This window comes from Bactrocera neohumeralis, chromosome 6 (assembly GCF_024586455.1).
Source record: "Bactrocera neohumeralis isolate Rockhampton chromosome 6, APGP_CSIRO_Bneo_wtdbg2-racon-allhic-juicebox.fasta_v2, whole genome shotgun sequence".
Classification (NCBI taxonomy): Eukaryota; Metazoa; Arthropoda; class Insecta; order Diptera; family Tephritidae; genus Bactrocera; species Bactrocera neohumeralis.
In genome coordinates, this window is record NC_065923.1 from 58,707,964 (window position 1) to 58,732,689 (window position 24,726).

At 37.2% G+C, this 24,726-nt stretch overlaps 1 protein-coding gene and 1 pseudogene across 1 annotated transcript in view; one reads left to right on the forward strand and one right to left on the reverse strand.

The window, feature by feature from the left end:
* The window catches only part of LOC126761991 (fat-like cadherin-related tumor suppressor homolog), an 88,812-nt gene extending 72,423 nt beyond the window's left edge, over positions 1–16,389 (forward strand). The window contains exons 15-22 of the mRNA XM_050478449.1: positions 85–926; positions 1,046–1,354; positions 2,015–7,322; positions 8,480–8,743; positions 8,841–9,029; positions 15,703–15,732; positions 15,847–15,981; positions 16,115–16,389. Of these exons, the coding sequence (XP_050334406.1) occupies positions 85–926; positions 1,046–1,354; positions 2,015–7,322; positions 8,480–8,743; positions 8,841–9,029; positions 15,703–15,732; positions 15,847–15,981; positions 16,115–16,260 (7,223 nt within the window). The 3' untranslated portion in view covers positions 16,261–16,389. The remainder of the gene's footprint in view (positions 1–84; positions 927–1,045; positions 1,355–2,014; positions 7,323–8,479; positions 8,744–8,840; positions 9,030–15,702; positions 15,733–15,846; positions 15,982–16,114) is intronic.
* A 6,811-nt stretch (positions 16,390–23,200) lies between these two features.
* Positions 23,201–24,420, reverse strand: LOC126761998 (uncharacterized; annotated as a pseudogene).
* Positions 24,421–24,726: the final 306 nt, after the last annotated feature.

Below are 24,726 nucleotides of genomic sequence, written 5' to 3' on the forward strand. Positions count from 1 at the left end.
TTCAGTTGTATATATGTGCGTAGATATTGGCATGAAACTTCTAATTGTTCTATGGGTTATTAAAGTAATCTTATTTCTATTTAGGCGTTATTTACATTGTTAACGAATTGGACTATGAGACGAAACAAAGTCACGAATTTCTGGTACGTGCAACGGATTCATTATCTGGTATCTTTGCCGAAGTTACAGTATCGATAATAGTCGAAGATACTAATGATTGCTATCCAACAATTGAGCAGGACAATTACAACATTACCATATCGGAGAATTTGTTGATCGGTTCGCAAATAATGAAAGTGAATTCATCTGATTGTGATGCGAATGCAAATAGTGAATTGTCGTATATCATTGACAGTGTTGATGGTAAAAATAACTCGGCACTATTTTATATAGATATAGCAGAAGGTTATTTATATCTAAAAAGTAATTTAGACGCCGAAGAAAGCACCTCTCATCACATAATTTTAATTGTAAGAGACCATGGCACGCCGTCTTTGAGTTCAAAAGCAAATGTTTGGATCACTGTGAAGGATCTTAATGATAATTTCCCCAAATTTACGGAAGCTTCATTTTCATGCCGTTTGTCAGTGAATGCGCAACGTGGCCAATTCGTTATCAATGCAAAGGCATACGATCCCGATCATGAGGACAACGAAAGGCTTAAATATCGAATTATCGACGGCAATGAGTTGCAAACGTATACAATTAATGAAAATAATGGAGTTATCACACTACAAAATATGCAAAATTTCACTGATCACCATCAGACTTTGTTAAATGTATCCGTTAGTGATGGCGTTCACACGACATTTGCCAGAGTTAAGATAATATTAATGCCAGAGAATAATCATGCACCTAAATTTTTGAAATCGGTTTATGAAGCAAGCGTGAAGGAGAACGAAGGAGCTGGAAAGAATATTGCTTTGGTACGTTGTATGTAAATTTTGTCGATATATTCAAGATCGATATTTTTATTTTTGTAAATAAACCGAAATTATAAACTATTATCTTATAATAATATAAATATATAATTTTGTCTTTCAAGCTTCAAGCACACGACGCTGACTTCGGCAGATTTTCAAAACTCACCTATGATCTTGTTTCAGAAGAATTCAAAGAGTATTTTGAAATCGATAACACTAACGGTTCTATAACAACAAAAGTCGCATTTGATCGAGAACAACGTGCTTTCTACGATGTTTTGGTGAGGGTATCTGATGAGGGTGGCAAAGCCGATTTCACTCTATTGAAGATTAAAGTCGAAGATGTCAATGACAATAGTCCGCGCTTTTTGGTCAAAGAATATAAACTCGTGGTTAAAGTCAATACGACAATCAATTCAACATTGTTGAAGGTGAGTAAGTTATTACACTAAATATTTATAAATAGTTGTTATTGAGATTTATTCAAAAAATTTTATTTTTTCGATTATTAAATATGGTCCAAAACGAGCACTGTATAACTACTCTTCTTTAATAAGAACAGTGATGTGCAATTTTTATTTACTGAACAGACATCGCAGATTAAACTTTTATATAGGTTCCTAAGCAGCACTAAAAACTATATATTCTCGGCAATATTTATAAAATGGCATCTTCAGGGTGTATTTTCGAAATCACATTTTTCAATATAGTGGGGACTCTACGGACTTATTAAAAAAACACAAATTTTTGACCGAATATATGAATTGTGAATTTATCCTAAAAATGTTGCAATTATAATTAAAAGAGCGTATGTAGGTTACTAGATAATGTACTGTAAACCTTTAGTTAATATTTCAAGGTTATGTGTGCGATGGCCTCCGAGTAGCATTATCGCCCGATTTGAAATATTCCCCGTAATCTACCAATTGAATGTGTTTAGAACCTTAAAAGCCAAAAAGCTAGCCTAACTCTTTAATCTTAAAATAGAACTAATTTCGATCATTGAAAATAAGTACTCTCATTAGTGGCAGTCGCTGTTTGAACTCCTTTTCAAACTATTATAAACATCTCCTTTTCCCCAATATACACAGGTGAAAACAATTGATATGGATGAAAATGAAAATTCGCAAATAAAATACACAATTGATGAATCAACGGTGTCCGAAACATACAAAGATACTTTCATGATCAACGAAGTCGACGGAAGTTTGAGCCTAATCAAAAATATCACTGAATTCGCCAACAATGTTGCACAGTTCTTCGTACGCGCCATGGACTATGGTAGTCCACAATTTCATAATGATGTGCCTGTTACAATACAATTTATCAGTGCCGATGTAGCAGTGCCAGAGTTCGAAAATGATGCTTTTGAATTTTATGTTTCGGAATCAACACCACCTGGTTCGGTATTAACAAAGCTACGCATTTCTGGCAATTATTCGGTGAAATTTACGATACCTATTGAAAGTCGAAAGTTTTCCATTTCGGAGAATGGTGAAGTGATACTGATGCAGACGCTCGATCGCGAGGTTAACGATATGCACTATATGATTGCTTTGGCGGAAACGGAAACAATACCGCCATTATTTACATTTTGCGAAATTTATATACACGTGCTGGATGAAAACGATAATTCACCCAAATTTGATAGTCGCGAATACAATGTGAATATAGCTGAAAATATCGATAAAGTCGCATCAATCATTAAAGTGACCGCCACCGATATGGATATAGGTTCAAACGGTGATATACGTTACTATCTAGAGGATGAAACGAATACGGCATCGAACGTATTTGATATCGATATCTACACCGGATGGATAACACTGCTCAGTATGCTGGATCGCGAAACGCAATCGGAATATCACTTTAATGTACTTGCCACCGACAACGGGCAACCGAAACATGTTTCGAAAGTGCCGGTGTCTATAAAGATAATCGATTATAACGATAATCCCACCTCTTTCAATCAGGAGAAATGCGAGATATCGGTGCATGAGAACGCGCTGCCCGGCAAAATTTTGAAATATTTCCTCATTACCGATCTAGATTCGGAGAAGAGCATAACTAGTTATTATATAATGTCTGGCGATATATATTCACAATTCCAAATTGGCAAAACTGGCGAACTGTTTGTGGCGAAATCTTTGGATAGAGAAGCCATTCCAATATATAACTTAAATGTGCTCGTTACCGATGGCAAATTTGTAGCCACCACCGAGGTTACCATAACGGTGCAGGATGTAAATGATAATGTGCCAGTTTGCATGACGCCGCGTTACAATTTGAGAATAAACGAGACGGTGATGACCGGTACGCCACTAATACAAATTGACGCACTAGATATCGATGAAAATGGCAACAGTCAGTTGCGTTACTATCTAACTGGAAATCGATCTGATGATTTCTTCATCGAAAAAGATAGCGGCACATTGCGCGTGGCCAAAACTATTGACCGTGAAACACATGCTAAATATATTCTAACGGCGCATGTGCAGGATGGTCAAGAGCTGTCACAAGAATGCACTTCCGAACTAATCATCAATGTTAACGATCTCAACGACAACCGACCGGAGTTCTCGATAGCACAGTATATTGTAAGCATACCAGAGGATGCCCCTATAGGCACTATTGTGACAAAGGTGCATGCAACAGATAAGGATTTTGGTTTAAATCGTAAGATTGTTTACTCTTTTGTCGAAGAACAGCCGAATTTCAGTATATCGCGAAGCAGTGGTATTATAAAATTAACGAAGAACTTAGATCGAGAAAGCATTTCGATATTCAATGTGTCCATTAAGGCAGTGGATAGTGGTAATCCAAAACAGTTATCTATTACACGACTTATACTCAATGTTCTCGACATTAACGACAATCCACCCGAGTTCAATACAAGGGAGTACAAAACGTACGTATACGAGAATGCCACAGTCAATACAGAAGTCGTGCGCATTTTCGCCACTTCCAAGGATATCGGCGTCAACGCGGAAGTGTTGTATTTCATTATGGGTGGAAATGAGCTTAACAAATTCAGCATCGAACCAAAAACGGGCAGCATATTTGTAAATGACGATTTGGACTATGAACGCACAAAGACATATTTCTTAACGGTACAAGCAATCGATGGTGGTACGCCGCCCCTCAGTAATGTGGCTTCGGTAAATATCTCGGTATTGGATGTCAATGATAATGCACCGAAATTCACACAGAACATGTACCGCGCGAAGGTGCGTGAAGATGTCTCGAAAATGCAAAATATACTGCAAGTACTGGCCACTGACGAGGATGCGGGACAAAATGGCATTATACGTTATAACATAGAGCGCGGCGATCATTTGAATCAATTCGCCATTGAAGATTTCTCCGGCCAGTTAACTGTGATAAATGCATTGGATCGTGAACTGAACGCTAATTATTTGTTGGAGATCAAAGCCTGCGACAACGGTTTACCGGAACAGTGTAGCTATGTGCGCATTTATGTAGACATTTTAGATGTGAACGACAATCCACCGCTTTTCCGCATGCAGAACTATAGTGTGGTGTTGCAAGAGAACAAACCGTTGGGCTACAATGTTCTGCTCTTCGAAATCAGCGACGCCGATGAGGTGCCCAATACTGCACCCTACACTTTCGATTTGCGCAGAGGTAATGAAGGTGGTTTCTTTCGCATCGGACAAGATGGCTGGTTGCGGACGGCGGCACGTTTCAATCACAAAATTTGCGATATCTTCACGCTGCAAGTGCGCGTCTTCGATAACGGCACGCCGCCGCTCTACTCTGACGCCTGGGTGCATATACACATTATTGAAGAGAGTCAGTATCCGCCGGTCATAACTCCTTTGGAGGTTACAGTGAAGTCATACGATGACGATTACATAGGTGGTTTTCTCGGTCGTGTGCATGCGAGCGATCAGGATAAATATGACAATTTGTTGTATGCACTGGCGCCAACCCATGGTGAATTGTTCGTGACAAAACAGCTCTTTAACATATCACAAAATAATGGTTCACTCTATGCAATCAGCAATCTGGATATTGGCTTGTATCGAATTAACGTAACCGTTAACGATGGCAAATTTACAGCACATGCGTTGGTCAAGCTGAATGTGGAACTCATAACAGGTGACATGACGCGTAATGCGATTGTCATAAGTTTTCGTAAAATTACACCCGAAGCATTTATATTAAGTCACCGTAAAGGTTTCATTCGGGGTTTACGCGCTATACTACGCTGCCGTCAAAAGGACATCACAATAATCTCTATACAAACATCGAATAGCCACACGGCGTACAAGGAGCCACAAGAATCGGAGAGTGTCATGCTGGAGCGTAGTAAGCGCCAACAACCCACACCTGTTGATAATCTGAATATTTTATTTGCTGTACGTAAGCAACAAATTACGCCCAGCTCCGAGGAGTATTTCACCACAGCCGAAGTGCGTGCAGTGCTGGTGAACTTCATCGATGACATTGAGGATGCTACCAATCTGGTGGTAGAGGAGATTATGTCGCCCACCTGCGCGCACAACACTTGCGTACAAGGAGACTGTTTTAATCGCATACGCCTAAATAAACGTCAATTGAATACTTATTCGACAGATGTCGCCAGCTTCGCTTCGCCCACATACAAGCATGCCAACGAGTGCCAATGCAAGCAAGGTTATGGAGGTCGCATTTGTAATGAGCCAATTAATGCTTGCTCTTCCGATCCATGTCCGCTGGAGAAAACCTGCTGGCCCGCTAACACAACTACTGGCTACCAGTGTATATGTCCACAAGGTTTTACGGGACATGCCTGTGAGAGCAAATCGACATTGACGAAATGTCAACACGGTAACTGCAGCTCACGTTTCACTTCGGTTTCGTTCAGCGGTAAGAGCTATGCGCATTATAAAATTAATAAGGCCGTTGCAAAAACTATACTGGAGCAAGACTTTGTTTACTCGCTGAAGATTCGCACCGTTCAGCAAACGGGCACTCTACTATTTTCCAGCGGCCGAATTGATTATCACATACTAGAAATATTTAATGGCGCTGTGCAATACCGTTACGAGCTGGGTTCGGGTGAGGGTAAAATATGTGTCTCAAGCATTTACATCGCCGATGGCGAGTGGCATACAATCACTCTTGAGCGCATATTGAATAGCGCCAAATTGACAGTGGACAACAAACATGTTTCGCAGGGTAGCGCGCCGGGTATTAACGGCATACTCAACATACAGTCGAATGATTTATTCGTCGGGGCCGAAGTTAAAGCACATCCCACCATAATCGGCTTCGAGGATATACAGAAGGGTTTCATTGGCTGCATGTCAGACATTAAAATCGCAATGGAGCCTTTGCCGCTATACATATCGGGTGGCAGTTCAGTGGTGGCGCTCAAGCGTTTCACAAACGTCGAGTTCACTTGTGATCCGACAAGTGTGCTCGTACAACTAGGTATTTGTGGTGCACAACCATGTCTTAACGGTGGTATTTGCATTGACTTGGGTGAGAATAAATTCAAGTGTACTTGCCATGCGCGTTTCACCGGTCAAACGTGTGAAATTGATATGGATCCTTGCGCTTCTGCTCCTTGTCTCTTTGGCGGACGCTGTGAAGTGCATGAGTTCAGCAATTATAGTTGCACGTGCCCATTGCACTTATCGGGTCGTCGCTGTGAGTATGGTAAATATTGTTCACCGAATCCGTGCAAAAATGGCGGTGTCTGCGAGGAGGGTGATGGCACACCACATTGCATGTGTCGCGGCTACACGGGACCCACATGCGAGATCGACGTAAACGAATGTGATAATCATCCGTGCGGCAATGGCGCAACATGCATCAATGAAGCGGGTAGTTTCCGTTGTATTTGTCCATCTTATCTGACGGGCGCCAGCTGCGGTGATCCGCTATATTCCAATTCGATATCAACAAAGTTGAGAAATCTCTCGATGGAACAGTTAGCTGGCATTGTTGGTGGCATTGTGTTCATTATTTTAGTAGTACTTGTTGCTTTTTGTTGTATAGTTTTTCGTAAGAGCAACAATACCAGTGTACAAAATTCAAGTAATAAAGATCCATACAAAGGTGAAAATTTGAATTCTCTAGTTTGTAAGGAGAAATACGCCAAGAATATCGCTAAAATGAGTAATTTGGAAATAAATCAACGACCGATGAGTTATACGGCGCCGACAAATGATAATTTGTACTCGGGTCATACAACCTTCGTAAATAACTTGGACATATTGCGCAGTTACGGATCAGCGGGTGATGAACTAGAAAATATACCATTCGAATATCAGAAGATCAATCGAAACAATGAACATGTGAATCTAAATGATTCTGATCCCATACAGAAACGAGACTGGGTCGAGCAAATGCATTTGAAGACGTTTAGTGAAAATAAGCTTAACAATGGTAAGTAAATATTGTATGTATGCAATAAAATATTATTACGAAGGAACTGGAATTGCGTTCTTCTCGCATTTTTCGTAATAATGCTATCTAACAAAAAAAAACATACAAACATACATTGCAGATTTCTAAAGAATTTATGATTGTTTTTCATTCTTAAATTTTCATTTTTTATTTCGTAATATCTCTTGATCATTTAGATTGCTTTTTCCGAAAACATACGGTGCGTTCTAAAGTAAACAGGACTTTTTGAATCTAGCGCCCCCTGGTGGCGCCATCTATATGTCGACTGGTGCGTTAGAATCTGCTATCTTCATCGATCCAGTGAGAATTTCACGATTTCAAAAGTGAAGACAATGCTGATTTGTTTTTATGAATCCAAGGATATTGTCCACAAGGAATTTGTTCCACCCGGGCAAAACGTTAATGCGGTATTCTACCTTGGAGTTTTGAAGCGTTTAGTGCGCCGTATTCGACGTGTTCGGCCCGAATATCACGAAGATGAAAGTTGGCGTTTGTTGCACGATAATGCGCCGTCTCATCGATCGACGCTTATGACCCGTTTTCACCTGATATGGCACCGTGCGACTTCTTCCTTTTCGGAAAAATGCGTTTGCCTATGAAAGGAAAGCGTTATGCAGACCTAGAGGCTATTCAAAAGGCTGTCACCGGCATACTGGTGGCCATACCGGCCAACGAGCTAAAACACTCGTTCGACATGCTTTTGGACCATGCAAAAAGCTGGACTGAAGAAGGAGACTATTTTGAATAAAATAAATTGATTTTGCCGAAAATACCATTTGTTCTGTTTTTTTGTTAAGTCCTGTTTACTTTGGAATGTACCTTGTATGAGCAAAAAATAGTAAATAGTAAAACTTTGTTTATAATGTTTAAAATCCTAATTTATTCTTTAAAATCTATGTCGCCCCCCTTAAAGTAATCTCCCTTGGTCACAATACGTTTGTGCCAACTTTTTTTCCAATCCTCGAAACAGTTGTTAAAATCAATTTCCTATCGTTCTTGAATTAAAAACCAGTCCGAGAGTATTCCAGATCAAAGATTTTTTTTTTCAAATTCGATCTCATCAAAATAGATCAAACTTTTGAAATTATATAAACTTCTATTTGTTGAAATGATGTTTAACATTTTGGTTTCTTTAGAAAAATTAGATTATACAGCTTTAAAAACCGGTTGTAGCAAAATTATGCAGGTAACAGTGCCAAATGTTTGCCACTCACCATACTCGGATTATCCAACGACCAATCATGGGCAATACCATTGGGATTGTTCAGATTGGGTGCGGAAGAGCCATAATCCATTGCCGGATATAACTGAGGTACCTGGTGCTGAAATTGCTGATTCGTCGAGCTTCCATAGTAATGATAGCAATGAGTCTAAACCACGACGTACCTATGCAGGGCAAAGTAAGTTCCAGTTGAAGTCTTGAAAACCTACTTACAATTATGAAAACAAAAATCGATACTAATAAACAAATTATTATAATAATTTTAACATTATTAGATACGTGCATTGGTGTTGATCCTACACGAGATATTGTGACTTTAAATGAAGACTTAACATCCGAATGCATCGACTCCGAGTTAGAGAGTTGTATGCGACCTTTCGAACTGCCGCTTATAAATCATGATGATGTTTCAAGACTGAGCCCCCCAATTAACTTTGAGAATGAAGACTTCATTACAAATCCAGGTAATTACAAATTTATGTAACCTAAAATTACATGAGAATAATAAAAAGTAAAGGAAAAAGTGGGTTTCAGAAACTTTATTCTTAACCTCATTCTCCTCTGTCAATTATCACAATTTTAGAATCGTCAAATACTAGTAGTATGGTATGTAGGACAATTATAAGTATTATATATTATTGTTTGTCTAAGGGAAGCTATATCCAAAAATTCCTTTCGATGAGAATTGTAGATTATAAAATTATCTGTAAACAAGTACGGATGCCTAAGTCGAGGTGTAACCTAATATTTTATACTCTTGTAACAACAAGGGTCAAAACTGGCTAATACTATTCATATGGTAAAATTAAACTAATTTTTCTCAAATAAGTGATATAAGATAATAAATTGAAAGATCAGAGCCTCCTGTCCCGGTTTTTTCTCTACGACCCTTCGAATATATTAAATATTATTATACACGTGGACTTTAATATATGAAAATATTATATTTATATTTATAAATGAAGACGAAAACGTTATTTCCGACATAAGAATCCAAAGATTTGTACTTGAAGTTTAATTTTGAAAATGATTAATTTAATTGCAAAAATAATGAATTTTTCATTGGCATTTTACTGCAAATTTTATTTTGTTTTCTTGGTTCTTAAAGTTTGAAAACATGCTTATGTTTAGAAATATAGTAATAAGTACAATAATTTTGATCACCTAACGGTTGTTTGTATCATCTAAAAATAATCGAGTTAGATATAGGGTTATATGTATATGTGCATATGAACGATCAGGATGATAAGACGGGTTAACACAAATTAACACTTACCGATCCAAACGGGGTTAGATCGCCGAAACATCGAAACAACTACGCTCCCTCCAGGGCTAAAGAGGTGGACCATGAACTATCTGAGCGGTCGCCAGTCATCCGTACTATTTCGAGGTAAAACATCTAAACTGAGAAGAATTAAACAGGGGGTTCCGCAGGGTGGTGTCCTCTCCCCACTACTGTTTAACTTCTACATCTCGAAACTCCCACAACCACCAGAAGGAGTTTCCATAACCTCGTACGCTGATGACTGCACGATATTGGCGTCGGGCAATGGAATCGATGGCATGTGTTCGAAGGTAAACAGCTACCTCTCCGACCTTTCTCGTTTCCTCACTGCACGAAATCTCACACTTTCCCCCACCAAATCCACAGCGACCATATTCACAAACTGGACGAAGGAGTATAGACTTGAGCTTAACATTGCAGTCGACGGCGTCAAAATTCCGACTGTCAACAATCCTAAGATTTTAGGTGTAACATTCGACAGTCTATGCTCCTTCTCTCCTCATACGACCGCGATTATCGCCAAAGTACAGAGCCGCAACAAAATCCTCAAGTCGCTAGCCGGCAGCACATGGGGAAAAGACAAAGAAACGTTGTTGGCAACATACAAGGCAATCGGCCGGCCGGTCCTCAACTACGAAGCCCCCATATGGTCGCCTGGATGCAGTGGTACGCAGATGAGGAAACTACAGACCTGTCAGAACACTGCACTCCGGACCACTACAGGATGCCTTTTGATGTCTCCCATTGAACACCTACACAGTGAGACGCTTATGCTCCCAGTTAAGGAGCATAATGAACTCCTCTCCAGCCAGTTCCTGCTGGGATGCTTTCGCAGAAATCACCCCTGCAGTCATCTGCTTGGAGCGGAACCGCCTCCTAGGAGCATCAAATCATTCCTGGATTACGTCGACGACGTCGTACAGTACGCCGACCGGACTTCGGACGCAACTAACTTCAGACAGGTACTGACCGCCATTCACAGCGGAGCCATTAACACCTTCACCGACTCCCTTCCCGTGAATGGCGTTCTTGGAGTTAAACCACCACCCATCGCAGACGAAGAGCTCCAGCTGCCGCGAGAAACGCGTGTGACCCTTGCGCAACTTCGTTCTGGATACTGTAGCAGGTTAAACTCCTACTTATCCAGAATAGACCCTGACATACCCGACGTATGTTCTGCATGCAACGAGTCTCCGCATGATACTGACCACCTCTTTGCATGCCCCACAAACCCCACCCATCTAACACCCTTCTCCCTTTGGTCCGACCCCGTCGAAACAGCACGTTTCTTGGGCCTACCGTTAGATGACATCGACGACAACACAAATGACATTTACTATCCCAACGGGGATTAGATTTCCGTTAAAACAACAACATAAGACGGGTTGAAATACAAGTGACTGTCTGTCTGTCCGTCCATAAATGCAAGCGATAACTAAAAGTTAAGATATCTTAATGAAACATGGTACAAGTGTTCCTTGGTAAAAAAAAGGCGAGTTCGTAGATGGGTGTAATCGAAGCACTGCCACGCTCACCAAACGTCATTAAACTAAAATATATAATATAAAGTGCCATAACTAAGCACTAAATTAAGATATAAAACTGTAATTGGGCATAGCGGATCTCATTAGCAAAGGACACAGCTGCCCCTAAATTTTATTTTAAATGGGCGTGGCCACAACTTCTAAGAGTTTTAATGGACATATCTCCCAAGCCACTTAAAGTACAATATCCAAATTCACTCAGGACAAATCACATAAGCACTTCAACTGTCACTGTAAAATTGGATACAAGTGGGTGTTAACCTTCCCATATAACCATGTAATCGGAGTAACACCATGTCTACTTCCCATATAACCTAATTTTAAGTTCCATCCAATTCTTTCCCGTGCCGGCATGCAAATGAATGTATCGGGTTAAGACTTTGCCTGAATAGTGCACCTCGGACCAAAACTATTCAAGCCCCAGATACGTGGATCAAAGTTCCAATTGCAAACTTTTTTTTAATCGAAAATACCAGCTATCCTACCTTTTAAGTTGGATCAAACTGGGCACAATGTACTAAATTTTATTTAATTCGGCTCAGTAGTTTAGGTTAACCCGATACAAAACGTGACACGTAATTTATACTCTTTCAACCTTGCTACAGAGTATAATACATAGTTTTGTTCACCTAACGGTTGTACGTATCACCTAATACTAAGAGAGAGAGAGAGAGATATAGTGTTATGTATCTGTATATATAAACGATCAGGATGACGAGAAAAGTTGAAATCCGCGTGACTATCTGTCTGTCCGTCTGTGCGAGCTGTAACTTTACTAAAAAATTAGATTTATCGATGTAAATTGGTATACGCATTCCTTGGCAAAAAACTACGAGTTCTTAGATGGGTGTAATCCTACCACTGCCATGCCTACAAATTGCCATTAACCGAAAACGTGTAAAATGCCATAACTAAGCACTAAATATCATCACAATGGGCAAAAATGTTTGAAAAAGTGGTCATGGCCCTCTAATAAGTTTAATGTACATATCTCCTAAATCGCGCAGTACGAATGTTATAAGAAAATTGATGAAATCGGAAGATAATCCCGCTCACTTCCCATAGTATAGCATAGTACCGTTACTATTGAAAAGTGTAATAAATCAATAACTAAATACCCCAGAGACATACAATTTTTCCTCCGAAATAGTATTAGAGGGCTTTATGGGAACCGGTGTGAAAATTGGACGATGGACGTAGTATCGCCCACTTTATGGTAAAATCCTATATCTCGGGACGCGACCGACCGATTTCGACAAAATTAGTTATGTTTTTAACTCTTCTCATATATCTATGTCATAGTACGAAAATGGACGAAATCAAACAACAACCACACCTACTTTTCATATAGCACAATTTTAAATTCTATTGATTCTTTCACTTTCCAGTACACAAATCATGAAGCAATTAATTAACGGGATACAACTTTTCACTAATAATTCCTATGAAGTAACCTTATGACCAAAATTTTTCAAATCCAATAAAGAGAAACCGAAATACTTATAGTTGACTTTTAACACGTTGAGGACGGCGCAGTTTTAAGTAGTCAGCTCCATCTGGCGACTCCTAGAACGGTAAATAGCTAAGACAGATGTAAGAATGCGAAGCAAGACGCAAAGCGCAACGCGAGATCATGGCAGAGTTAGAGCGTTGAGAGAAGCGAGCTTTCTTTTAGTTCTTGTGAAATACATGATTTTCGGAATATGTATAGCAACAAAATTACCATCCGAGCTTTCAAAGACGCGTGCTTTTAAAACAAACGGCAATTGAAGCACAGAATGTAAGAAAACAAAATGATTGAAGCGGTAGAGCACGTTGCAAACAGCATTCTCGAATAGCTGTTTGAACTTGTTCTATTTTATTAAAAAAAAAATAGTTCTGAATCAAAAACAGCGTGACCCACCGGTGGGTCACGCCGTCCTCAACATGTTAATAGAAAATATCGGCCAATGTGTGAGATATATAATTGAAATTCAGGGATAATCCTTCTCTGACAACGGTATGTCCGAATGTCAAAAATGGGTTGAATCGGGCCAATACTTCTCTTAGCCCCCATATACCTAATATAAAGATTTTCGAACTTCGACTTTGTAACTTTTTGTTGGACGAAAACTTGTCCTATCCCCTATTTAAAAAATATTTGCAAACATCCGGCTGACTTTATTCTATATGATTTCTTGTTTAGTGTGCGGCATTTTAATAGTAAGTGGTATTGGGAAATATCGATTAAATATGGTAGTGCCCCTAACTTACAAGGTTCGTTCCAAAGTAAACAGGACTTTTTGAATCTAGCGCCCCCTGGTGGCGCCATATATTTGTCGACTGGTGCGTTAGAATCTGCTATCTTTATCCATTGTGTAGTGAGAATTTCATGTCACTTCATTGATTGGAAGTGAAGTTATTGCGTTTTAAGTGTCAGTATGTTTGTGTTATCGGTGCGAAAATGAGTTGCGAACAAAGAGCCAACATTAAATTTTGTTTTAAATTTGGTAAAACTTTTACCGAAACGTTTCAGTTGATGAAACAAGTTTATGGCGATGATTGTCTATCCCGTAGCAGAATGCACGAGTGATTTCAACGTTTTCAAAGTGGTCATGAAGACATAAATGACGATCAACATGTGGTCCAATCAAAATCCGTGATCACCGGAAATTCCAGCCTTATCAAAAATTGAAATTTATTGAAATGGAATTGAACATCTCCAAAAAGTCGATTTATCGCATTGCATTACTACTATACTACTATCACATGCAGAAACGAGAAATGTACAGAAGTTCGTAAGAAGAATGATGGTGTGGTTAAATTTCACAAATAAGCAGGTGTACGAGTTATGGGATATGTAGTCGGTAAAAAACGCATACTGGCTGCGGACACGGTGCGTCACATCCATAATTCAATCTGATCTGGTTAATAATATTAGTTGTATAGGGGCTAGGAAGTTTTCGCTCAAATTTATCTATTTTTCGCGCAGAGATACCCTGTTATGAGTAAAACAAGCTCTTTCATTTTCATTGAGGTAACTTACATATTGGCCGATATTGTGTTACAACGTCATCCGGAAGTTCGAAAATCTTAATATTAGGTATATGGGGACTGAGGGAAGTATTGGCCTGCATAATTCGTGTAAAATACAATATTATTCCGTTATATTATTTGCTTATTGATTTCTGTACCAGAAAGTGAAAGAAAGGTGAATTTTATCCATTACATCTCCTTCAAAGTAATCCCCACCCGCTGCAATACACTTATGCCAACAAATTTTCCAGTCATCATAGCCCCTGGAAAAATCCTCGTCGTGATGGCCGTCAGAACCTTCTTTGATTCAGCTTTTATATCTTCAATTTAGTCCAAACCTTGTTCTCGGAGTGGTCAAGTGAATTTGCTGAATAGCGAGAAGTTACACGAAGGTAAATCAGGCGAATGCGTGGTTGCGGCACGATATTAGTTGAAAATGTGGCGAAATGATCACGAATAATCAATGCAGTATGATATGGTTCATTATCGCACTTCTTTGTTCAATAAATTCAGACATAGTAAAAATCGAAGATTCACTTTTATTATCACAATGAATATTTTGACATGAAATTTAGCATAGACTAACTACCAACTTACAGAAAAAACATTTACCGATTCGGAAAACACGCGAAGTATAAATTCAAAATTCACCTTTGAATTTGATCACAGTAGTATAACGGTTGTGTTGAAAACTACTAAAAGTGCGATAACTCACTGAATTTTCTAAGATGGTGAGGAAGAGAGTTATAGAAGTGTAAAAATTGGCTAATAGGCATGGCACCGCACACTTTTAGTTGAAATCCTATATCTCAGGATCTACCCTACCAAGTTTAACATAATGTAGTATGTGAAGTTACGCAACCATTCCTATCATGCACTGCAAAAATAATCAAATCGGCTAACAACCACGCCAACTTCCAAAATACGAGAACTTTAAATTCCATCTGATTCTTTCCCTTCCAGTATACAAAAAAATACCAAGGAATACTTGTATATCGTTATAAAACTTTGCACCATATTTACCTTAAAAATTCCTTTTATCAGTTACGCTGCGAATTTCAATTTTCATAAAAGCATCTATCTAAAAATATATTATTACGATATTTTTATTTTTAACAACGGTTTCGTTTGTTTTTACTGTCTTCTCAAAGTGGTAAAATAATCAATTAGATCTTAGCAACCAACTTCAATTAAGTATGTGCCTTCATAATAAAGGCATTTTTTTAAAGGCCGTAATTAATTATTTATGTACATATATGTTATTCTAAATATTGATCTATTCATATTTTACAGTGCCTTCAACATATGATCCTATGAACTCATGTAAGTGAAAATTAATATTTTTTTATTATTTCGGACACTTTTTATAAAAATATGTACATATTAACGTACGTAAATGTGTAATCCTTTCTTTATACCTATATATTTTCTGAATAGGTAATGCATACTTACGGCATCCAGATTCATATTTACCTTCATTTAATGTACCCAGTGAAACTGAAGGTGAAAGCTCAAGCACTGAGGTATTTTCGAAAGCCACCAGCGAAATGCTACCCAGAAGAAAGTTAAGTGGTAAGTAAAAAAAACAGCATTTTATAAAATTTTTACGGATTTGCTTTTTATTGTAAAAGGAAATTATTTTTATTTGATTTATAATATTAAAAATATGACAAATTTTTTATGAATCTTCTTTGTATTTTTTTAGACAAATCGGAAGAAATGTATCTGTTTAGAAATCTTCACTCGAAAAATGGATCAAATAGCGACCTCTCGGTTCACTTATGTGAAATTGAAGATTCCGAGTTAGAGGAGTTTTTACCAAGCTCATCAAAAGACGTTAATAATAGATAGATAAAGGGACATTCTTCGATCGTAAAAACATTTAATTGTATAAAAGAAATATTTTTATAAGAACTTCATACTTAAAAAAACGAAAAAAAAATACCGAAAAATAAATAGCGGTTAAAAGTTCATCAATAATCTATTTTTTTCTATACTTTATAATCTCTACTAATTGCTAGAGAAGTTTTAAAATATTTTTCTCAAGTACGAATAAGGGTGAATATGAATGAAAATCAAATAGTGGAACGCAATTGTAGACATGTGACGCATGTTTCATGATTGATTCTGCTCTCATTCGTTGCATTGCCATTCTTTTTTATAAAAAGTAGATTTCTAAAATGAAAAGATAACTTTTATTTCCAAAATATGATTGATGATGTTCCAAATGAAACCGCTGTATCACCCGTTTTATTAATTGAGGTTTCTGACTACATTTTAACAAGTAACTTGTAATGGGGTTTCGTCCATAGCTGAGGTATGCTCAGCCGCTCCAGGGTCAGCCTTGGGACCCATGAACCCTTAGCAAAGAAAAGTGTTTACTCTCGTAACGATGTATCCACACCCCCTTATGTCAGACCAGCGTGTAGTTATACCGCGAGTCAGATGGGAGCGAGCGAAATTGGCGCGCCAGGCGTTGACGCTTGGTGAAGTTGGCACGGTGGTTTATACGGCGGTGATGATGGAAGCGAGCGAAATTGGCGCGCCAGGCGTTGACGCTTGATGAAGTCGGCACGGTGATTTATGCGGCGGTGATGATGGAAGCGAGCGAGATTGGCGCGCCAGGCGTTGACGCTTGATGAAGTCGGCACGGTGATTTATACGGCGGTGATGGTCTTCTGGCTTCGCGCTGCCTATTGCTGCCGATTGCTGGGCGACCGTCCTCGCTGGCGAGCTGGAGAAAAAGGCACGCGTTCGGTGTGAAGTGCTTGCTTATATAGCAGCCAGGAATAATGGGATGCCCAACTCCTCTCTCACTGGAAGTGAGAGAACAATTGCTAAACGTCAAAACCACCTAAACTTTGACAGTTGACTGGATTTGGGAGGTTTTGACGTTTAGCAATTGGAAACGAGCGATGGCCAGATTGAAATCTTACCAAAAAAATATGTAAACGGAGGAATTTGTTGCCGCTGTTCAAGATCGCTATTAAAAATTTAAAACAATGAAAATCAAAGAAAATGCGAAATTTAAATATATTTCAAGAAACGTTTTGTAATTTGATGCATAATAGAAATCATTTTCTATTACAAATGATTAAAAACATTCATTAATTGACAACTAACAGGCTTAATTCACCTTATTAAGTATTGAAAGATCAAAAGTCAGTTGTTTTAATATATCATAAAATCATAAAAAAGGATTTAAGTGGTTTCGCCATATATTAAAAGTCCAATATATAATAATTTGCAATCGTAATAAACGTTGCGCGTTTTAATTTAAATGCCCAAAAATTCTTATTTTGTTCGATGTGGCCACAATGGAAAATGTTATAAAAAACGCTTATTTTGAGGCGCTCTCACGCTGGAATAAGTTGGGCATCCCATTATTCCTGATAGCAGCATAGCGCAGCTTTCGTCAGTGTAGTGAGGTAAGTTGTGTGCGTAGCTTTGGTCAATGCGGTGAGGTGAAGTTTACTACGTGCAGGATAGTTCTAGTATGGTGGAAAGCTCTATGTTGATGTATGGTGAGGGTAAATGATGTACCGTGTTGAAGTAAATTATTGTAAGGTGGTGAAAGCCACGTTACAAACTTAAAATCAAAATTTGCACGACTGCCGATTGTTGGAGAATCTTATCCAATGACAGCTAACAAATGTTAGGTTAGGTGGAATCGATGAGAGTACCGTAAAATTAGGAAATAATAACTGGTGTGCTGGAATATGTTTTATGGACACCTTCAAGGTATAATGTGTGTTATTAATTAAGCTTAATTTTTGGTGTGTTATAGAATTCATAACTCTTAAATAAACTCGTAAAAAAACTTATTCAAGAGATAGTATGACGACTTCATAGCATCTTGTTGCCGCAAACAGTCCCCAGATAATTTTGTGTTCTGCTAAGTTGCCGGTCCATAAAACCCATTCCTATTCAAGTTCCATTTGTATTTGGCTTAATTTTAGATCAGTCGTCGGTATGATGTAAGTGAGCACGGGCCTAAAGAAAATTTGCAAATATTATACATTCTCTGTTCAAACCAATACTTTCTTGCTTCCAGACTTTTTTTTAAATATTTGTACTTTTATAAAAAAATCGACTTTAAAAAACTTAATTTTATTGTCTTTAAGTAAAAAACTAAAAAATAATCTAAATCATTCAAATGTAAAAAAATTAGCATAATCTCAACACAATGCAGCGAGCACGCACGACAGTGAACTGAAAATGGCGTTGTGCATCTTACTACATGAACATTCGTAAGAAGGCAGCAACATAACAATGGCCGGCATGTACACAAGACAACAAAGCTATCCATTTTGCATGTACACAATTTCGTTGTGGCCATACGAATACCTTTCACTTCAATGAAATTTTAATATTTTGTTCAAATGAAATTTTTTATGCAAAAAATAAGTAAATAGGTAAATATTTCTGTTTTAAATTATCAATTGTTATTACAAATGATATAATAGAGCTATTTTATGCTTTTATTTGTAAAATAACGTCAAGTTTGTTAGAGCTGTGAATAATTTTACATTTTACATATTAGTGGCATCACCCTCTACCTCCTCTTTCTATCTTCCATTCTACTGTCAACTCTACTGTCGTTGGCAAATATAGGAGGATATTGAACTTAGCGAGAACGACAACTGTCGGCCTGCAGTCGTGTAGTCGTACAGCTGTCAAAATAACAGTGTCCATAAGAACGTGTGTATTTTAATATTTGACACATGTAGTTTGCAGTCTGTCGCGCTCTATGTGTTCAGCGCACAGTCTCGACAACGATGAACGTTAGAACATAAGCGTACGTCAGAGAACATTTATCATAGAGAAGGTTCATGACGCGGAGAACGTAAAAATATTTTTGGCTAACTCGGTCGATATTAATTTTAAGATTTGATAGATATCGCTTGCAGCAGAGATAAAGAGATCCCCAACTCTCCTGTCACTGGAAATGTGAGAACCGCTCACCTACCGAACTTTGACAGTTGACTGGATTGGGTAGGTTTTGACGTTTTGCAATTGGAATGACTGGGACGGCCAAATTGAAATTATACCAAAAATATATGTGAACGGAGGAATTTGTTGCCGCTGTTCAAGATCGCTAATAAAAATTTAAAACAATGAAAATCAAAGAAAATGCGAAATTTAAATATATTTCATGAAACGTTTTGTAATTTGATGCATAATAGAATTAATTTTCATATATTAAAAGTCCAATATATAATAATTTGCAATCGTAATAAATGTTGGGTGTTTTAATTTAAAATGCCCAAAAATTCTTATTTTGTTCGATCTGGCCATAATGGAAAATGTTATAAAAAACGCTTATTTTGAGGCGCTCTCACACTGGAATAAGTTGGGCATCCCATTATCCCTGGCTTGCAGTCTGCCGCGCTCTATGTGTTCCGGGCGTGAATTAGTTTTAAAGGTCTGTGGACCTTGACAACTGAATTAGTTACATATGTGTTAGTGGATATAAAGTTAAAAATATATGTATGTGTAAAATTCATTATAAATCAGAGGAACACATATTTTAAATAGTTGAATTTTTGAACTTGAAATGCAAATTATGGTTTTTGAATAAGTCAGCGGCAACTAAGTATATACAGTGGACCAATAAAGTTTACATACACCTAGTTCAATTAAATTACGACAAGTTTATTTGTTTTAAAATTAATAAATTTTGGGGGGATTTTTTGAAGTTATACTTCTTATGCGAGTTCGGAAAAGATTGCGTTAAATGTTTAACGCTTACATATTTACGCTAGCTTGTCGGCGAAGATGTTCGAGCAGCAAGGAGCGGTGACAATCGGCGTTTGTTTGTTAGTTTCTTTTGGCACAGCTCGGATTTTCTACCAGCAACACAATGTTGTGACGCTTTGTCGTTGTGTCAGTGTTTCGACACATTGACTCTTTTACAAAGCGTGAGTTTCGGCCATGCGAAAGATGCGTGCGACACTTGTTATTATGAATATATGTACATATGTATGGGGCTTGCATTTGTTTTCGTAAACATACAGACAAATGTGCCAAAGAAATAATATATGTCGGATCGCTTATGCTTGTATTTTGTATGTCACTGTAAATGCGTATGTTGGAGTGCTAATATTCTGTAGGTAACTGTATGTGGCACAGCGTCGTTTGAAGTAGGCGACGCATTGGCGGCATGTATTACGGTACTATAGAATGTAAATGCGCAAATAAGCATAGTAACAGGACTATAGAAACTGTTACTGAGTGAGGTCTGATCGCATTCTGCGAACAGAGTGAAGAAACTCAGGAACCGTTAGGTACTTGTAAAGCAATAAAGGGGTGCGTATATAATTAAGCGCAATGTCCTCGCAGGGTCAGTTCAAGAAGTGATCTTGATTGGAACAGAACTCCCTGTGCTCGTAAAATAAAAAGTGAAGTATAAAGTGTAAAGTGTAAAACTGTGAAGTGAGAAGTGTAAAAGTGTGTAGTAAAGTAAATATAAAGACATCCAAAAGCAAATCTACATATATGTATATGCCATACAAATTCTATTGGTACACATATGGTCAAAATAATAAGTACATACCTTTAGGCTGCAGTCATGATTGAATTTTGAATATTTAGTGAAGTACTCGAATACAACTATGGGTTGATTTTTATTAAATTCGATATGGTAGTACTTTTTATAGTGAAAAGAAAATGCTAAATCAACTCTTTGTAGTGAGCGTGGCAATTGATTGTTGATGTTCGTAAGTTCAAAATTTACATCAGATTTTCATCAAATCGAGTGATTTATTTTAATGGTTTGCTCCTTAGGTTCTATAGCTCCATGTTTAAGACTCCTTAAAAACTAAAAAAAATTTATATATGGGTAGAAAAAAGCATTACAGGGCGGAGGAAAAGGACGTCGTCTTAATCCTTATAAAAGAGGGCCAAAGCCGTTCATTGTATTTCGTGCAGAATGCCCTAAGGATGAAAAAGAATGTTGAAACTCGCGGTTGACCAAAAAAGACATAGGACAACCGTATCGTCACTCTTGGTAAAAAGGACCCATTGGTATCTTCAAGGATAATATCAGCCGATATTGGTAGCATAATATCTTCCCGAATGGTTCGACGAATACTATATCGAGCTAATTTATCTGCCCGGATAGCCAGAAGAATACGATTATTGCAAAAAGAAAATTACAGATAAGATTACAATTCGCAAAAAAGCATGCAAATTGGTCAGGCCCAAGTGGTCAGAAAAAGTGGGCGCAATATCTTGTGGAACGACGAAACAAAAATTAATTTGTTCGGAAATGATGCCTAACGGAATGTTCGTCGTCCCAAAGGCAAAGAATTGCATTCACAATCTACAAAAAAGATCGTTAAACACGGTGGTGGCAACATAATGGTCTGGGGCTGCTTTTCGTGGTATGGTGTAGGACCAATACATCGTATTTCAGGCACCATGAATAGGTTTCAATATAAAGATGTCTTGGAAAACACGATGCTGCCATATACTGAGGAAAGTATGCCACTAATATGCAAATTTCAGCAGGATAATGATCCTAATCATACTTCGACGTTGGTAAAAGATTGGTTCCAGGACAATGGTGTGAGTTCTCTTATATGACTATCTCAATCTCCTGACTTGAATCCAATTGAAAACCTTTGGGGGGAGCTAAAGCAACAGATTGGGAAGCAATCGTTCCAAAATAAGGATCAGAGAGAATTTTGTTGAAAAAACCTAGTATGAGATCACAATTGATACGTACCGCAAACTTATCTCCAGTATGCCAAAACGAATCTCAAAAGGAATTGAAAATAATGGCAGATATACTAGATACTGATGAAAGAAGTAAATAAAAGTCAAATAGAAGACAGAAAACTCAAACTATTACATTTTTTCATTCACAGATACCTGATGTACTTATTATTTTAGTCTTTTTATTATTTGCTAGAAATTTAAGTTTCTATTTCAACTATTATTACAAATATCTTTATTTTTATTATTTAAGTCATATATGAAATAAAATATGATATTATTTCTCTTTAAACATGAATAAAAGAAAATTTATTAGTCATTGAATGCTACACGGGCGTATGTACTTATTATTTTGACCATGTGTGTATATATGGAAATGATAACTAATATGCATATTTCACGAAGGTCATCAATTTTCTTTGAAGAAATGAAGTTCATTTGGCACATCTTCACTTTGTAATAATCGAAATAAATATAAATTATATTTGAAATATTAATTTATTTAAAAATTAAAAAATAAAATTAAAGAGGAATAAAATTAAAATTATTGAAGTGAAACTTCTTAGGCGACTTCGGAAAAGGTTGCGTTAAACGTTTAACGCTTCAGTGGAGGGGGAATAGCGTTGAACGATTAACGCAACTCGGAAGGAGAAGAGCAACAGAGAAAGATAAAGTGCGGGAGAGAGAGAGAGAGAGATAATGAGAGTAAGGCAGAGACAGCGAACATTTGTTAGATTTGTAGTATTTAGGATGGTCGTTTGAGACCTCCTGGATTAATCCTTTAGGAGATATCCTTACTCCTTATTACTCCTAATACTCGTGTGTAAATACAAGTAAAATTGTATACTCGCTTTTAACATTGCATGTCATTGGAACGCGAGTACTCCTTTTAACCTCCTATTGGAGATCTCTATGATTACTGCTATAGGAGATCTCTATGATTACTCCTAAAGGAGATCTCTGTGATTACTACTATAGGAGATCTCTATGATTAATCCTATATTATTTTCAACCTGCAATTATTTTAACAAAAACAAATCTATTATTTTTTTTTTATTACACTGTGGAACATTTTTGGGCTTATTGTCTGGGGGGTGAGAAATTCCAAGTCAGGGTGATGGTACTAGGTCAGTATAGTAAAACCCTCAAAGGGTTTGGCGTTCGTATGTGTCAGTTTTTTTTATGACCTTTTAAATTTTTTTTCTTATCCTTTTTGCGGCTCCTTTATTCGCACATGCATAGTAATTCAATGGATTGTGACCTTCGCCAGGATTATTCCAAGTCATTGTTCCTGTAGAACTGAGCCTTACATTTGAGAAACGCCTATTTGATCTTTGCCTCAAAATCAGGTTATAAGTAATCATCTTTTAAGGCCTCTAAAAATTAAACTTGTTAAAAAAATAGATGACATGATTTAAATTATGTATTACCGTAAAGAAATTTATTGAAAAGTGCATAATTCTTCAATGCAACTTTTTTTTTGGCTCCATCCCAATTCACTTTTAAGAGCAGGGACTCCGCAATCACTTATAATAAACTTAAACTGTTTAGTAACATCTTATCAAATGTATTTCTGCCTCAGGCTTATTCAAAAGCAAGGACTCTGTAGATGCTAAATCATTCATGTTTTTATTAGGAAATATCATTAATTCAATCTTTTTCGGTTGCAATATGTCAATAATCCGCTCCAGGAGTATAGTGTTCTGCGCCGATATTTCCTCTAGCTTCCGTATTCTTTGTTCCATGTTTTTCTGCCAGGAGGAGGTGTTTCGGGAAGTATTGGTGGACACATTGATATTTTCTCCACTTAAAATTGAAGAACTTCCGCATTCTAGGAAAAAAATGTGCTAAAGAGTTATGAAAAAATATTTGCAAGAGATAAACTTACCGATACTTAAAGATTGTAAGAGCTTATTTTTTGATATAGGCACATTTAAATTTTGTGAGTTTAAAATTGCAAGAAGACTATTACATGCGGCCTTGGTTATTCGATTTTCAATTGCCCAGATGGCTAACTGCTTTGAAAGTGGTTCAGCTAGCAAACAAAAATCTTCTATCACTTCTTTTGAGCCTGTACCACTTTCAACTTCTTCAAAAACTTCTTTAGAGCATGTATCACTTTCAATTTCATTAACACTTTCCACATCGTATTCATTTTGTGTATTATTATTTTGATTTTTATATAAATTATTTAATTTTTTATTCACTAGGCGTTTTAAATGCCTTTTAGAGTACATTTAATTATCAATTTAAAATATTTAATACTCAATAGATATAAAACACTTACGTCTGCACGCTTTAAAAAACACAGTTGAAATGAACAATTGCTTGAAGACAAAAATTAACAGTTATTATATCCCGTTAAATTGTAATTTTTGAATCAAAAGTACGATTTTTAAGCTACGAAAAATTAAAAAATCTCCTTTATTGCTCCCAAAGGAGGACAAAAGGAGATCAATACTAAAATGAAGTAAAAAAAATCACAATAGAAGTATAAAATCTCCTTTTTTGCTTCTAAAAGATGACAAAAGGAGGTCAACACTAAAATAAAACATAAAAAAACACAATATAAGAACAAAATTAAAAAATATCCCTTAC